Raw genomic sequence first — 17,542 nt, 5'->3', positions numbered from 1 at the left:
ATATATATATACACACACATACACACACACACACACACACACACACACACACACACACTCTCTCACACCGTTCCTCGCGGGCGCTGTCCAAGCAGCTTACATCAAGAAGCATGGGCCTCTCCTGTAGGCAAAGGGCCTCTGCTGTATCGATTGTGACAAGCCGGCTGCGCGCCTGGATTGCTGCCACCTCTGAGGTCTGGAGAGCAGTGCTGGATGGGCCTCTAGGGCACAGAGCCCGCTCATTTACATGCATGCACTGCTAAGAGTGCGAACGAACCCTTGTCACTTCATATTGCTGTGACCTTATTCTGTTAAAATCATCTGAGGCACTACACATAGTGTGGAACTATAACTAGATCAGACCAGGGCCTGTCATTCCGTGTGTGAATAGTCTATTATTGGTCTGTGACCTTTAAAGGTGTGAATTTTATAGGACCCAAAGTCATTGGCAGGTCTGTAAATTATATTTCGCACAGTAAAAATGATGCCTATACAGTCTATTATCCAGCACTAACACCATGAACCTTAATAGTATTGAAACTCCACCTCCACAAATTGTCATTGTTGCAACCCTACACCTTAACCCCTTAAAGAACAGCCATGTTTAATCTGTAGCTGTAAATAGGACCAGGTTTTATTATTTGAAGCTTCCAGGTTACATTCCAGGAGGCTATGTGGTCCAGTGGTTAAAGAAAAGGGCTTGTAACCAGGAGGTCCCCGGTTCAAATCCCACCTCAGCCACTGACTCATTGTGTGACCCTGAGCAAGTCACTTAACCTCCTTGTGCTCCGTCTTTCGGGTGAGATGTAATTGTAAGTGACTCTGCAGCTGATGCATAGTTCACACACCCTAGTCTCTGTAAGTCGCCTTGGATAAAGGCGTCTGCTAAATAAACAAATAATAATATAAAGCTATCTCAATCCAGTAACAAACAGATACACTTAACTTGTATAAATGTAACTTTTTATATAAAGGGATGTCATCCAGACCATTCCGGCAGGGATACTGAGCACAATGCTCCATTCTCCGCTGTCCAGCACTTTGTGGTACCAATGATAGTTAATGTAAAACTTACCATTGCTGTTTTTCGTGTTTCTCATTTGCATATACAACTGTAAGACCCCAACTATAAAAAAACAAAAAGGTCTCTATTAATAGGATTTATTTTAACAACAATGGCCACTTAAAATCAAGTACAACATACTCTACGTAAGCACAACAACATTAACCCTTTGCGGTCCATTTATTAATCGCGCGTCAGGCACGCCAGGTCTAATTAATTTTCACACGCGCAGTTAATTTTATACGCGCTGTTTAAAAGTATTTTTTTTCACAGTCAAACGGGTTTAAATGGCCCTGCATATCAACAAAGCACACACTAGGCATCTCCAGCCCCTCCCCAGCCTTTTGTTTGCTATAGCGTTCAGCTGTGTAAGAAATAAATAATAATAATAATAATAATTTAGTACATACCGATCGATCATCTCCAGATCACTCGTTTTATCACCAAACTCCTCAATAATGCGATCCAAGTCATTATTTTATTACTATAACATCTGAAAAAAGCTCTGCAAATGTCCATGATAGTCTCAGTGCGCTGACGCACTTAGCCAGCTTGTTTATTATGGACGCCCATTATCTGATACCTGATACCATGTATGACTATTCATGAAATACGCCTTTTTTTTTTTTTTTTTCCGACTTGTCTCGGCTCCTGTCGCTACCACTCGGCAATTGAATGGTTTTCTCGGCTTTTTCCGGAGAAAAAACGACTAAACACCCGTTTATTGCGTTGCTATAATGATGTCGGACCCAGTCCGACAAAGGACCTGTGAGGAATAATTGCAATGTCGGACCCAGTCCGACAATGGACCGCAAAGGGTTAAACTAACCACTTATTGGATACTATAATTTGCTGTCAGATATGTAAGACACGATACATTTTTCCAGAAATACCTCTAACAAAATGTGGTCTAATAGGTCACCAGTGTTACAAATAGCAATATACAAAAGTAGCAAAGAAGACACTTGTTGTCCCCTGCACTATGTTGCCATCTAGTGGCAAGCAAGTAGAATATTATAAAAACAGGGAATTGGTGGAATCGGTTACGGGACTAGGGTACGCAAAGTGCACATGCAGGACATGGGATGGCTCACCATCACATATAGCTTTATATATGGAAGTGTTCCAAGAGTTTATTAAATCCTCACCAGGTTGGTGGTCGCAGTTTCTTTTTGATTCCCTGGTATATCTTGAGAGATTTGACGGGCCACTCTTTCTCTGGTCTGTGACTCTATTGGGAAAGAGAAGCAAAGACATTAAAAAACGTTTGCATATGCGTTCAAAGCATAGTGCACACTCAGACCCACAGACCTAAATCGACAATTTCAGAAAAAACCACAAATGAACACCAGCGGTGACCATTTGTTCATAACTCCCCTTGTTCTAGACACAATCCACACTGCTTTTTATATCACCAGTCCAGTATATTAAGCCCTTTTCTCTAACTATAGTGTTTAATTCCAGTAGGAATGCCAGTTGCTAGGAGTGTTAACCTTGGCTGTTCTTATTTAGAATCTTTATTTTAATATTTGCAAATCTAATAACAAATACAGTTCTAGCATGGTTTTATTTTTTATTATTCTTTTTTTTTAAACTATTTTAGCTCTAGGTAACTAACTAGTGCATCATTTAAACAAAATGATATGTGTTCTATACCAATTGTGTGTCCTATACCATGTGAACAGCCTTCTCGGGTAACAGTATTCTAAGGTCTCTCTGACAGGATAGTGTACCAGTGTGCATCATTCAAGGGATGTAACGAAAGGATGCTCAGGCATGCACAACTGCAGAGTTATATTAGAAAAATGAGTGTATATTCAGTGCTTTATACGGGAATAAGTCATACAAAAAATGATATACAAGGCATACCCAAGACTGGGACAGGTTAAATGGTCAGTTATTTTCTGAAGACTGCACTAGCAGGGGAGTTATTTGTCCTTGATCTCTTACAGACATGCAGAGTTAAAAGAGACAGACTGACACCACCAGGTAACACAGCAAAACCACAGAATCTAGAGAGGACATTTACATGAGATAAACAGACTGCCGGATTATGTCTCGTCTGTGGTTTTCTGTTTCTACAACTACTGCATCATTATGTATTGCTTTTTTTTTTTTTTTTGATAAGATGTTCACCCCACAAAACTATTTGTACTGTATGTAGGAGTACTATCTCAGTTGTATATAAATTGGTTACTTTGCAAACGGGTTATTCTAGGAACTATCCAGCTAATGTTAGTATTGTTACAAGACTAAGCTGGATAATTCCTGGAGCAGCCCTGGATGGTGACATTTCACAATGTTTAGTTCAGAAAATACTCTACATCACAAGAGGTACTGATCCTAAAGTGTGCACATGTATTTACTTGCTCAGGTGGATTTGGTTTGCTAGGTTAGAAGCCAGTCATTTGCTTCAGGGTTTTTTTTTGCATGAATTGAAAGCAGTCCTTGCCATCTGTTCTGCATACCTTGCATAATCAATAATAATACCATATTCCTTCAAATTTAAGACGCCCTCGAATTTAAGATGAAGCCCAAATTTCCCACCCTAAATTTGAGGAAAAAATAAAAACATCAAATAAATATGCATTTACAAATATACAACCTCAATTACGCACATGAAGGCAGTGTGCGGCCATCTGCTGTCACACACAGCATTACAGTTATGTGCTGCTTCTCATTTCCAGTCATGATTACTCACACCTGTTTTTCTCCCAGTTTGTGAACTGTGGTTCTGCTTGGCATGTCGAAAAATACGGGGGTCTGATTAGAATTTCCAATCTGTCCAAGCTGGTACTGTTTGTTAGAACTGAGCCTAATAACAAAATGCTAAAATTGTAAAAGCCTCTCTTTAGATTCTTCAGGAAGTTAATGTCGCTTCTTTTCTCAGCAGTAAGTCACGTTGCTGCTTGTGTATTCGGGCAGTGACGTCTTTATCTGTCTTTTCTCGGCCATCAGTTATGTTGTTGTTTGTGTACTCGGACAGTCTTTTGTTGCCGATTTTAACACACGCATCACTATACTGTAATCAAATTTAAGACGCAGGCTACTTTTGAGAAGAAAAAATGGTTTTTAAAAAAGTGCGTCAAATTCAAAGGAATACGGTAATAATGAAAAATCACTGCTAACAGCTGCATGTGAGTGCTAATGACCCTGTACCATCACCACCAGAAAACCCCAGCACATAAACTGTAACCACCACCTGAAGCAAATCTCTACTTACGCACTGCTGCTCTGCCCTTTGCAGTTTTTGAAGACTCTGTGTGTAAAATGGTTGGATGTGAACAGCCATGCTTTTAAGTTTCAGTAGTAAACAGGGTTGAATATTTATTTCCACATATGAGGAACTGCACCACTTTAAAACAACCCTCCAACTACGTATAGTTCAGTAGAAACGTATTCGATCACCAGCAGGCAATCAGATGTTCATTTGCTAGACCAAGACACAGCTTAATAGCACAGTGAGCTCTATTCATCAATGTGTCGGTTATGAGTTCGACTTATTATTAAGGTCGTAATGATTCATGACTTTTCTTTTTCAAAAATGGCGATTTGGAATGCCCTTTCTCATTAATCAATTAAGGCGTTTTCTTCCTGCGGGGTGGGGGGGGGGGGATGTATTTGAATGACATTTTCTCAGAAGAACCGACAAGAAAAAAAAGGTAAACAGGTCCAAGAGGATTGGGTATTTTAAATGATAGCTTATAAAATACAAACAAGCAACCGACCGTCTGTTTAGGTGAAGTGCGTTGTGCCTCTAGTGAAAGATTATGTTTAAATTGCCTACTTTTAAAATACATAATTAATATACATACATAACCTAACTTAAATGTGTATACATATTGTGGCAGAGCAGAGGCTGTGCACATGGATGTGTGTGTGCGTGCGTGTGCGTGTGTGTGTGCGTGTATATAGAGGAGTGTGCTAAGAAAGGAAAGGAAGTTCAGTGAAGGCTTTGCCAAGCCTGTACAGAACACAGAGAAAGGTTAGTTTAATGCACAGGGATAGCTGTGCTTGGGTGCTGTGTGTATTTAGAAGTGTTTTGTATGAAACTTGTTTTGTTCCCGTGTTTTGTTTGTTTTCGTAATTAATAAAAGTGCGGCAATGAGCTGAACTGCAGTTCCTCGGAGTCCGCTATTCCTGCCGCTGACCATCCTTGACCGCCCGCCACTTTGCCACAATATATTTACGCTGATATTTACTGTTGCATAATAAATTGTAACAAATGCTTAGACTACTGTGTGCATCTTTTTTTAAGCAGCTAAAGCTAAATTATCGTTGCATTTTGACTTACTTATTGACATACCTTTAAAATAAACAAGTCATTCAATAATAGCATATTGATATGACAACATTATACTTAAGCATTTCAGAATGAAAGGAGCTGCAATACCCGTGGCTACCACTATAGATGGGCTGATCCCTGGTGTCACAATGGAGCAAATCCTCCCAGCAAGATTTAGGTTAGATCAAACCTCATGTTAAAATCTGACAGAGAACAATTCCCTTAAAATCGTTACTAAAATAATGATTAATCACTTTGAACTACCAATTGGCTGAGTTAATGATGTAAAAAACTAGAAAACCTTTGGTTTTTCTTCCTAAAAGACATGATACCGCAGTAGGAAAAAGAAAAGAAGTGTTTGATGTATCACACACATTCGATAAACTCGCGTACAGCGTCTCTTAAAGACATTTTGGGACTGATATTGATGAATTGGGTCCAGTATCCCCACAATTGTTGACGGTACAAAGCAAAACAGTCTTGATGCAATTTAAACCAGTATTAGGGTTAAAGTAATATTACGCACCGATTGAAGAATGGGATATTCAAAAATACTGCATCGTATATGAATCAGATGTTTTGATTCGTCCCAATGGTGTTGGATGATCATATTTTGTATTGCTAGATTTGTGACACTCTACCCGCTGGACTGGTTGTTAAATGGATAAAATGGATAGGTTGCACACCATCTACACATTGTGTGGTGTAACAACTTTTTAAAAATACACATTAATTACCAGTGGGATAAATATGAGAATGCAACGGTTCTGAGTAATTATTCAAGTGGAGTGCTCCAGTTCACTGGTTCCCACCTGCGGCCTGCTTAGCAAATTGGTTCAGTCCCAGTGGGAGCCTGTTTAAACCCCCCCCCCCGCACCATTTTTTTGTGAAAGGAAGGTTAAAAAAATAAAATTAAACCTTAAAGTTCTTCAAATTACCCTTGTGAGGAACAACAAGACTAAGTAGTTTGATTTGTTTTGTGTTTTTTAACATTCACAGTTCATTTATGGCCAATATAGCAGTTGTATGTTCTAGTTCCAGGCTTCACTCACTGTTGAAATATTCTCGGAAACATCAAGTGCCCTCTATGTCTTTTAACTAGCAGTATCCAGATATGGAATGCATGCATGATTCTTGGCAAACATACAGTGCATCTCCCTCTAGTGGCCTGCTGCTTACCCGCACTTCCTTATAGAGTCGTAGTGATGTTCTGTTCAATATGAAGTACCGATCATGGAAAGCACTCAAGCCAAGGCCAAGCAAATGTCTGTCCTCACGGAACTTTATCATGCCATGCTTTGAGTCATCCACTTTGCTTGCTATTAAAGAAAAAGAAAGAACATGTTTTATATATGGACTTCCCCCCCAAATGCTATTCTTAGTAGTTCCAGCATTTCATTTCTGGTGAAGGGGTTTGGGTTCTATTCAATCTTGTAACGAACTTGTCCACTGTCTCATACAGTGAGTGAGTGAGTGAGTGAGTGAGTGAGTGAGTGAGTGAGTCAAGGAAATACTGTCCCAAAATGATCCGTCCTGTGGCCTGGAATTTCCAATATGTGCACCTAAAGTGAGTATATTCACTCAGTTAATACTTTTACATTTGGAACAGTCTTGAAATAAAGGCTATATATTAATCTTGATGTTGTCCCATCCCGTCCCCATCTCCCCGCCCCCCATTATTACAAAACAGAAAAACTAGCCAGTATCGAACTATCAGTAGACACTACTTTGTAATTACATTTTCACTGTCAATGTATGGTCCATTTCACACCAGAATGGTAAGGGGATACAATAGGGAGAGAGTCATAAAAAGTACAAAGAACACAAAAACCTAAAACAAAACATTTTGCATCAAAAGGGTGTTCAATTACCAACTGGTGGTACCATGCAACAACACCACAATAAAATAAAGAAAATGCTATAATGCATACATTGGCACATACCTAGGTAGATGAGCATGGCTTCCATAGAGAAATGTTTCTTCACCACTAGGTAGCTTTCAGTGCCCAGAGAGTGCAGAATGGGCAACACCTTCTCCTGGTAGTGCAGGGAACGCTCTGTAAGCAATGGAGACATGCAGTTATGCAGGTACCTATTGACATCTGCATAGGTACATAAAAACAACTTATTGCTTATTGCTTATCCCAACTGACTTGGATAACTATTGGTAGTTCTGATGATTTACTAGAATGTTTTACAGTTTGAGTTTTGTGAAGTATTTTTTTTCACTATATTATATTTGTATGAAATCACACATGGTGCACAAACATTAAATCTTTCAATATTAACTCCCATTGCAATCAAAAAAGGGAGGCACAAAGCTAACGAAGAAGACATTGAGCATCATGAATGAACTCAACGGTAGCAGCAGACCCACCTGTCTCCTCCTTCTCGTTCACCTCGAAGCAGCACCAGTAATCCTTCTCTCGGACAGTGATTTTCCTGCGGTCAAGGATCTCAAAAGCTAGTTCTGCTGCCGTCATGGTGGCTGGGATCTAGAAAGGGGGAAGACAGCAACACAGGAGATGAAAACTGACAAGAGTGATGCTACTAAAATGCACTCCCTTTATTAGTAACAACCACCATCTCACCTTTATGTGCTGCTCAGCTGTCTCCTTTTTTTCTTCAAGGTAAACTGTGCATATGAAATCACCAGCAGGCTGAAAACAGAAAAAGAAAGCCATACAGAAATTCAAAATACTCAGTCAAAAATATAACTAAATTAGACAAATGTTTTGACTACAGCCTTCATCAAAACAAAAAACAATATATACATATTTGAATCCATACACCGACTCAGATAAAGCCCATTGGTCCAGCCACAACAATTTTAAAGTTAACTTCCTGAAGACATGGGCTTCACTGAGATTCAAGTGAAAATCAAGCCTAGAAAACAAAATGATCAACAGTAAACTAACAAGGGTCACCAGAGAATATGGTAAAATGTTTTTAAACCCTTGATTATTATTACATCTTTAAATGGTGCTAAACACTACTGCATTAGCCACTTTTCATTAAAATGACCCGGCTTCTAATTTTAAAATTAACATAATTCCCTTTGCTTTGGATTATTTGCCCTGATTTTACTTTTATTTGGTTCTTGTCTCTAATATTACCTGTTTAAAACACGGAGCTCACCCTCAAAATAAAAGAAAGCTTATTTTGATGTGAGAACCTCTTGAGGAATATTCTTCTGAAGATTTTCATCAGTAGCTATCGTGTAACCACTGTCTTAGTTGCTCTTTTGTCCACTTTGTTTGCGTCATCGAGCTAGTGGTTTCAATGCTGATTTTACATAGACATATACCTCTTCAGTGTGTGCTCACCATTCTGAGGCTATTGTGTGGTTTTCCTAAGTGGTGTTATCAGCCATGCAGCCATATTTTTAATCTTAAATTCTGAACTTGTTCAAAACATTATGAATAGGTAGGTAACATAAAAAAAACACATCTTCAGTTTACAGACTCCTATATGGACAAAGAGACTCATTTAAACCGACTCTACAGTACAAGCCCAAAAAAGACAAACAGTGCAAACAGCATCACTCATACACCTCCAGCATGTCTCAAGAAATGTGGAATGCGAGCAAAAAGGTGGGCCTAAATTTCTTAATCAGGCAACTCGCATCAATCCAATTCAACACACCCAACCCCTGACTCTGCATGAAAGTCACGGCATCTAAACAAGCTCTGTGCCATCTAACGGGCCATTTGCTAACCGTTGCTCTATTCCAAAGACCATCTTTTGCATGCTAGAGTTAATGTGCAACTACATGCTGCTCCTTACTTGTATGATCATTTGATTTGTTATTAGCTACACATCTTAACAACAACATCAACAAGTACAGCACTTGGACCATTGTGGTTCTTGGGTCACCCAGTTATTGACCCCTGTCCCACAACACTTACAGGCACTTTACTGCTGGAGTTGAGGTCCCGTAATTTGATGATGGCTGAGATTTCATCCAGTTGTTTCTTGAGCTGTTGCTCATTGACCTGTGGGGAGAAGCATGAGTTGTAGTTTTAACATAGAGGCACCAAGACTATAAATCCCAACATGCACACAAGGTGCTGCACTTTGATAAATTCACACACATCCATCTGGCAGGCATAAATGTTACTGAGCCATATGACAATTCACCATTAATGTACCTTTCATTTCTGATACATACAGTTTGATTTAAAATAGGAGAGACAGAGAAGCACTTATAATGAGATACCGTATTCCTTCAGATTTAAGACGGCCAAATTTCCCACCCTCAATTTGTGGAAAAAAAAACATCAAATAAAGATGCATTTACAAAGATACAACCTTAAATTACGCATATGGAGGCAATTTACCGCCGTCTTCTGTCACACAGAGCATTACAGTTATGTGCTGCTTCTCGTTTCCAGTCGTCATTACTCGCACCTGTTTTTTTTCCCTTTTTGTGAACTGCGGTTTTGCTTGGCATGTTGAAACATACGGGCTCTGATGAGCATTTCCGATCTGTCCAAGCTGGTACTGTTTGTTAGAACTGAGCCTAATAACGAAACGCTGAAATTGTAAAAGCTTCTCTTCGAATTTCTCATTCCTCAATGATGCTTCTATGAAAATGACTACCTGTATGTCAAGATGATTCGAGATCGGGCAGGGACGTCTTTGTTCGTCTTCTCATGGCAGTCAGTCACGTTGCTGTTTGTGTACTCTTTTTGTTGCCGATTTTAATTCACGCATCACTATACTTGAATTTAAGACGCAGGCCACTTATTTTTTTTTTTTAAAGAAAAAATTGGTTTAAAAAGTGCATCAAATTCGAAGGAATATGGTATATTTGAACTACTGTTTGACATGTATGCTGATGCTGAGGATGGTTACTTGTGCAGCCTTTGTTGCATTAGTCAAGACATACAAGATTAACTTTTTGAAATCCTGATTTGGTCACAAGATACAGTTGCATCAAGCTAAAAACTGTTTGGAAAATGACTGTTAGTATTCGGATAGAAGAAGGGTAATTGAAAAATATGCTATTTAAGTTACAACTGACTGCTGCATTCTTTTAAGGGAAACAAAAATGTACCTGTAAAACTCACATTAAAAATGGCCACATAGTGGCTGATGAGGTCCTCGACGACTCTCCCTGCATTGTAATCCTTGCCGTCTGTCTGGAAGAGTGTGGGACCGAATACGATGGCCAGATTGTGGAGGTTCATCTGGTTTATGTCTGAAAAGCACTGGACACTGCCGAGGGGTAAAACACGAGAAACAAACCAACATCATTGCCTTTTTAGTTTTCTATTAATTTAGACCAATTTTCCTTTTACTATTTCTCCTCCACAGGATCCAACAAGATCTCCTACAGTCTGTCCCTGCAGCCTGGTCGTTAGTACACAAGTGATACATCTTCCTATAAGAATCCATTTGCATGGCACTGCTGTAGATTACATGATCTTCTAGTAACAACCTCAAATTTGAGTCTTGTCTACTGTAGGGACAGTAATTATTCCAGATGTTAGGACATGGGGGGGAGGCAGAAAGGTGGTGTTGAAAGTGCAGTAGAGGTTCCTTACCAGTAGAGATGATTGACAAGGGCTCTCAGAGTGGCCTTGTTGACTCTTGGCAGGTTGTTGAGCAGTGCCTGGTAATGAAGGACCCGTTGGCAATCGTCTGCCATAGCTGCCAGGGACAGGAAGAGGAAACAGATCATGTGACACTTAGTAAAAACCTATACGCGTTGAGTACATTAAGATGGAAACCAACAGGTCTCAAAAAGAAAAGATAAGGAAGCCAAAAAGTAGATGGCATGGAGACTGAACTGCTTTTGCAAAATACATATGAAGTGTAATAGTAAAGAATATCTCAGTTTAGTTTCTAAATCTTCCAGAGACCAGACTCTGGAAGTGATATCCCTCCAAACCTGATAAAACCAAGTGAAGTACACAGTGAGAAACAAGCCAGTGAATCTCCCTGTGTCACATGTCATTGCTAAAGAGAGGAAGGCCCTCACTACCTGGCGTGCTGAGCCAATCGTTTGCAGCCTGGCTGGTGAACATGCCCTCCTCTGTGTCTCGGAAGAACCTCTTGAGGACGTTGGAGACGTCATCCACCTGGTGATCGCCCTCCTTCAGGCGCACGTTCCGCGCATCCCGGCGGAAACTCTCCAGCAGCGCCGCAATCTTGGAGTTCACTCCACTCTTCCGGTAGATCCCCTCCGAGGTCAGGCCTGCAGGGGGCGACAAACACAGGGGTCAGGGAGAACTCTGTAGAATTAAACATTGAAACTGAATATAGGGATCCTACATGGAGGAAAATACCTGTTTAGATTTTTTTTTTTTTTTTTTTTAATTGGAATATAGGTGGGTTTATTTTTTCTATTAATACCGTCAGATTATTTATTTGGAAAATTCAAAACTACAGCTGGAGACCATAAAGACACTGTTATACAATTATATTTCAAGGTTAACACATACAGTAGGCAGTATCAGACCTTTGTTATTTTTTTTTTGTTTGTTTTTGACTCCTTGCTCACCACACTGCGTGATGTAGTCGATTGACCTGTCCACTATCACGGGGATGTCAGCCTCTGTTAGCTGTTGCTCGCATAGTGTATGTCCCGAGCTCCCGGCTGCCCTCTGTATGGAGCTGGACCAGCCCTGGAAATCTAGCTTCCGTTCCCCTTGGATATACAGGGTCCTAGGGAACAGAGAGAGATGTGTCTGTTTGAAGCATGTGTTGTCGATTTGTCTTAGAGGTTGAGACACTATATTTTTAACAATATTCAGGACGCTTATAAACCCTTATAATTAGAATTTACAAATACTACACAGTCAATCCTGTATATAACACTGTTGGGGTAGAAAATTGCAGACAGAGAAATCTCATTGTATAATTTCATCTATTTAGAGAAGGTATGGGCTCCTCCATCCTAAAATAAGTGGGAACGGGTAAGTCCTGTGTCCAGTTAAGTAAGTAAGTGGTTATGTAATACTCTAGGGCTCAAACTTTGATTCAAATACAGCATGTCTTCCTCTATAACAATCTGGATGTGATTATCCTACTGAGTAGAATTTGTAAATAAATAAAATAAACCTTGACAAAACCACGGCTTTTCTCAGTTACACCCAGACCTTTAAGTTGACAGACCACATACATGTTTTTTTTAGACATAGGGCAAAATAAAAATAAAAAAACTGAAGAAAAAAAAAATATATATATTAAAAAAAAAAAAAAAAAACACTCACCTCCTTCTCTCCACCAAAACCAGCACTTCATTTTCTTGCTGAATCGCTATGGAAACAATTACACACAAGTCTTAGTTACAATGGAGGCCAACGGGTCCTATGACTCAGATCATTGTACTTTAGGTTATATCATTTTTCCCTTTCTGATCTACTCTATTCTTTAGTACCTCTTGGCAAAAGCAGGTACAAAATAATCATAGCTTTCTATATTTACTGGTACATGAACTGCATAATTGCAATCTCCACAGCACTAATGTATCTTTTAATTTGTTTGTTGTTTGTTTTTTGGTTTTCATATTTAAGAACCTAATATCTGCAGTTATTGTATATCGTGAAAGCATTATTAAGCAAACACTTAAATTCCTGTTTTACTTTGTGAGCAATGACATAGCTTGAAGAAATACCTTATCTATTTATAGAACACAGGAGTGGTTGTTTCCTCAAATAATGAAGTGGTAAATCAGTATGCTCAAATAATGGAAGTGGTAAACAAAAGTAGGGAGAAAGCTTTTGTTCCTGCCACTTAAAAAAAGATTTTGAGATTGAAAACAGCTGCAACAATCAAGCTTCTACCTAATAATCCAGTCTTGTTGGTACCCATGTTCTTACCACCACAGTTTCAGATGAATTCATCACATTACAGTTGACTACAGGGCTCCTTCCTGTGTTTCAATCCCAGCACTTGCCACTGGGGAACAATGTATGTTGATATCTATGATGCTGCACCTGCACACAGCGCACGTTCAGTCACCCAGTGAAAACAGGGTGGTGGAATCTCAGTGTTACCATGGCCAAATCAATCACCTGATATGAATCCTAGCTAATGTGATTGGTGCCTGATGGATGTCAACGTTGTCACAACCAATCAGTGTTCCAACCCTGAAAGATGTCCTCTTTGATTTATGATGCAACATATCTAGGAAGAAGGTTGCCAGTCTCACTTTAGGGGATGCCGAAATCAGGTCTGTCTTTTACATAATGCTAAAGGTCTATTTACTGCCCCCCATGGTACTCACAGAGCTCCTGCAGCTTCTTCAGATGGATAGCTTCTTCCTCTTCACTGTCCTCGAAGCAGACATGCAGAGTGGAGCCCACCAATGCAAACCAGCCCACCTTGGGGCTCTGGAGGTTCAACCCGTCTTTGTACTGCAGCCGCCCGATCCGCTCAAAATCCCGATTCAGCAAGTCTTCCGCACTGGATGGGATAAACGACTGGGAAAGGGAGCAATTTAGTGTCACACGAATGGCGCTGAGGGCATTTGCAAAAGCCAATTCAAACCCACTGAGGTCTGTTCAATTGCTCTAAATAGTGGCAGATCTAAATACTGCAACTGTTAAAATATAAGAAAGAGGACCTGTCATTTTAAAGGCAAAAACAAACTCGAGAGGCTTACACATTATTAGAGGTGTTGGCTTTCTCAGTTACCTTATTTAAACCCTCTGCCATTTAAATCAGTTGAATAAACCACACTGTGTAGTCATATGAAAAGGGTGTTGTGTATCCCTCAGTGCTTTCATTAAGAGAGGCTGGTTGGGCACTGTAGTTACCTTGGCAATGGATTTCACCCACTCTCTCATAGCATCCGATTTGTCTGTTCCAAACAGATAGAGGCGTTCCGAGTCTGTGTAAATCTCAAATGTGTGATCGTAACTGAAAGAAAACAAGGGAACTTTTACTCAGAATGCACACATTTCCATTCTTTCCGATATAGATATAAAGATCTGGAGTTTCCACTTGCCCTTTTAACTGTGTTAATTTGAAGTTAAATGCCATTTAAATGTAAGGTGAAGGAAAAAAAAAACCACAGAAATAGTTTTTACAGTATCAGTTTTTGACCTTACTAAATGAAACAAGCATGTCAATGACATTAACTCCCCCGCCACGGCTGTAAATTTAAATTAAGAGCTATCAATAGCATGAACAATTAGATGATCATGACTAACTGTAAAGGGATGTAAAAATAAAAAGGCAGAACAGCAGACACCTTCATATATACCCCCAGATTCTGATGCTCTCTCTAGATTGTGCTGAAGTACAAAACAAAGTTTCATCCCAATTGAATTATTTCCCCTCTCTCTATCTATCTATCTCTCTCTCTCTCTCTCTATATATATATATATATATATATATATATATATATATATATATATATATATATATATATATATATATAAAACACATAACATACAGACAGTGAGGCAGCGAGAGATAAGGGGGGGGTCATTGGAAAAATGTATGCTATAGATAGGCAATCAAAGTGACAGCCCCCACATGCACATGTTTAACAATGTATGCTAAAGGAAGTTTCACAACTGGACAATAGTTTTCTACATGTTAAAAAGCAAAGTGTGATATACAGACACACAGATGGACGGAGACCATCTCCATATAGACTGAGATCACAATACTCATTGATTTTTGCAAAACAATGACCAAAAGTCTGCACAGATTATATGATTTGATTCAAACTATGGTGCCTCAAATGGAAAAAAAATCTGTATGTGCCTATTTTTCAAAGCTTTAGGAAATTATAGTTGTAATCATTGGAAGTATATTTGTCTGAATGAAATCACTATGTATGACTGAAAATCAAATTCCTGTTGGGCAATTGAACAAGCAGCTGCTTACCCATGTGTTTCTGGAACACCAACAGCAAGACATGCAATCTCTTTCATTCGGAGATCCCCATTGGGGGTGGAATTCCGAGGGCTCTCGAAGTAACTGAAAACCCCATCATTCAAGGTGCACCAACGCTGGCTGAACTCTGAAACAATTACAGAGAAAAAATCAGAGATTAGAACAGGGTGGTTTTTGTGATATGGCTGGAGCTTAAAATGGTAAATGGAACCAATTCCTGTAATGGAACTTGCTTGTGAAAAGCCTAGAATTACAGCGGTTTACCAAATATGGTCAGGGTAAAAAATGTTTTCCTGTCAAATGTGTAGTTATCTTCCCTCCCACGATACAGTACAGTGTATGTCGATACCAACTCTTATGTGCGACTGATTATACTGCTGTTCTCCAGGACACACTTAAAATCAACAGGACTACAATCAAGAGTTTTGGCGAACCACATTTTTATAACAAAGACATTCCTTGTCTCCATTTTCCTAAATCCAAAGTCCCAAAGAAATACTCAAAAGCGCTTGTGTCTATTGTGAACAGGCTGACAGTAGAAGATGAACAATAACTGACCTTCTTTAGCTTTCCGTTCTGTAACTGGCTTTCCCATTGACCCTGTCTTGAACAGAAATCCATTGTGAGTGATTGAGGGTGGAGCCACATAGTATTGCCGGTCCAGGTGACCTCCCACCTCTGACCTCGGGATCTCTGTAACCAGAAGAAAAGAAAGTTGGACAACCCCTCTAATCTACTGAACATCTACTGCACTGAAGGTACGGAAGGTTTTGTAATAACGGTCGCATTGGCTTAGAACTTGTTTCCCTTAAGAATAGCAAGGGTGGTTTAAAACACAGCTTCACCCTATGGAATTCTATTTAATTTTGCTTCATAAAGTCGAGTGTAGTTTTCCATATACGTCACAAAAAACTGACAAAAATGGAAAAATATGACATTTTGAAATCTAACATGCGGACGGATTGTCACCCACCTGTGTTTTTGTTCTGGGCCAGGAACTCCACCTGCAGCTTTTGATCAAAGCTCTTGGCCAGGGAGATGGGGGAGGGGCAGTCCGGGTCTCCTGTGTCACAGTTCACATTTGCCCCACAAAACACTAGGGAGAGCGTCTCACCAACATCGCTTGACTGCATATTGATGCACAGAGCCTAAAACAAGGAAACAGCAACACACCAATACTTTAATACTAGTGCCTTTATAAAACCTCTCCCCTGTAGCAAAACACAGTCCCAAAATGTACTGACCGGGTCTGAATTTGCTTAAATATATTATTATTTGTTTATTTAGCAGACGCCTTTATCCAAGGCGACTTACAGAGACTAAGGTGTGTGAACTATGCATCAGCTGCAGGGTCACTTACAACTACGTCTCACCCGAAAGACGGAGCACAAGGAGGTTTAGTGACTTGCTCAGGGTCACACAACGAGTCAGTGGCTGAGGTGGGATTTGAACCGGGGACCTCCTGGTCACAAGCCCTTTTCTTTAACCACTGGACCACACAGCCTCCTATATTGAATCCTGATTATAGAAATAAACACAAGCCACCGTTTATTCTTCCCCCTGGCTGTTTTATCCCCTCAGTTTGCTTCTGTGATGGAGCTCTTGGCACCCAGAAGCATTAAAATGATAAAAGTTGTGTGTGCCAGTACACAAATGAAAAATGATCCAGTGCCACATTAATATTACATTCTTCCAAAGTGATTCACAGGTTATCAAGATAATGGGTATGGCTCATTTCCAATTGTTTGGTCTTACTCCGACGCAGTTCAGAAGTGCCAGAGGTTATGTATTTTCTTCTAACACCTGTAAACATTGATGACAAATTCAGAGGATATTTTTATGCTGAGCCCAGGGAACGAATCACAATGAAACTTCCAACAATGAAACTGATACCGTGTAAAAACCGGAAAGGAAACAGCAAAGAACACAAGTGCAGTGTAAATCCATACTCTTCATAGATCCGGAACCTTTCCCCACGCAACAGCACTGCACAACTAAGGAGGACAAACCACCTCTGGTGAATTCATGCTATAGTCAATTCTTTGATAAAGGGTGCGCAAACTCACGCATGTTATAGTACAAATTCAGCCAGCTACTTTTACTACAATTACTGAATTGACCAATGGGTCAAAACTGTTTTATCTGTTGTTGATAAATCAACTGTAAAATGTGGTTGTTGAAATAATGGATGAACTACATCTATCAACAACATTTTCCATCAGTCTTGTAAAAAACTGAATTTACAGTATGCATGTGGAATAGCGTTTTGTACCAATGCATTCATATAACTATATTAAATATTGAATGATACAGTAACTAATGTTTGTGTTCCACTG

At 39.6% G+C, this 17,542-nt stretch overlaps 1 protein-coding gene across 9 annotated transcripts in view; it reads right to left on the bottom strand.

Annotated features, from left to right (window-relative positions):
* The window catches only part of LOC117962612 (arf-GAP with Rho-GAP domain, ANK repeat and PH domain-containing protein 1-like), a 65,933-nt gene that overhangs the window by 5,793 nt on the left and 42,598 nt on the right, over positions 1 to 17,542 (bottom strand). For 8 of the 9 annotated variants that reach the window (XM_059031020.1, XM_059031025.1, XM_059031027.1 and 5 more), the window contains 18 exons: positions 16,180 to 16,354; positions 15,765 to 15,899; positions 15,198 to 15,333; positions 14,117 to 14,219; positions 13,585 to 13,780; positions 12,569 to 12,614; positions 11,857 to 12,020; positions 11,338 to 11,550; positions 10,898 to 11,003; positions 10,421 to 10,568; positions 9,257 to 9,343; positions 7,940 to 8,008; positions 7,726 to 7,843; positions 7,292 to 7,405; positions 6,528 to 6,667; positions 4,287 to 4,322; positions 2,212 to 2,294; positions 1,076 to 1,126 (listed from right to left, as the gene is read on the bottom strand). In XM_059031020.1, coding sequence (XP_058887003.1) covers positions 1,076 to 1,126; positions 2,212 to 2,294; positions 4,287 to 4,322; positions 6,528 to 6,667; positions 7,292 to 7,405; positions 7,726 to 7,843; positions 7,940 to 8,008; positions 9,257 to 9,343; positions 10,421 to 10,568; positions 10,898 to 11,003; positions 11,338 to 11,550; positions 11,857 to 12,020; positions 12,569 to 12,614; positions 13,585 to 13,780; positions 14,117 to 14,219; positions 15,198 to 15,333; positions 15,765 to 15,899; positions 16,180 to 16,354 — 2,120 coding nt within the window. The remainder of the gene's footprint in view (positions 1 to 1,075; positions 1,127 to 2,211; positions 2,295 to 4,286; positions 4,323 to 6,527; positions 6,668 to 7,291; positions 7,406 to 7,725; positions 7,844 to 7,939; positions 8,009 to 9,256; positions 9,344 to 10,420; positions 10,569 to 10,897; positions 11,004 to 11,337; positions 11,551 to 11,856; positions 12,021 to 12,568; positions 12,615 to 13,584; positions 13,781 to 14,116; positions 14,220 to 15,197; positions 15,334 to 15,764; positions 15,900 to 16,179; positions 16,355 to 17,542) is intronic. The other variant, XM_059031026.1, reaches the window with a different exon arrangement.

Source organism: Acipenser ruthenus, chromosome 9 (genome assembly GCF_902713425.1).
Source record: "Acipenser ruthenus chromosome 9, fAciRut3.2 maternal haplotype, whole genome shotgun sequence".
In the NCBI taxonomy this organism is placed as follows: domain Eukaryota; kingdom Metazoa; phylum Chordata; class Actinopteri; order Acipenseriformes; family Acipenseridae; genus Acipenser; species Acipenser ruthenus.
This window is presented reverse-complemented; position numbering and strand designations above follow the sequence as displayed.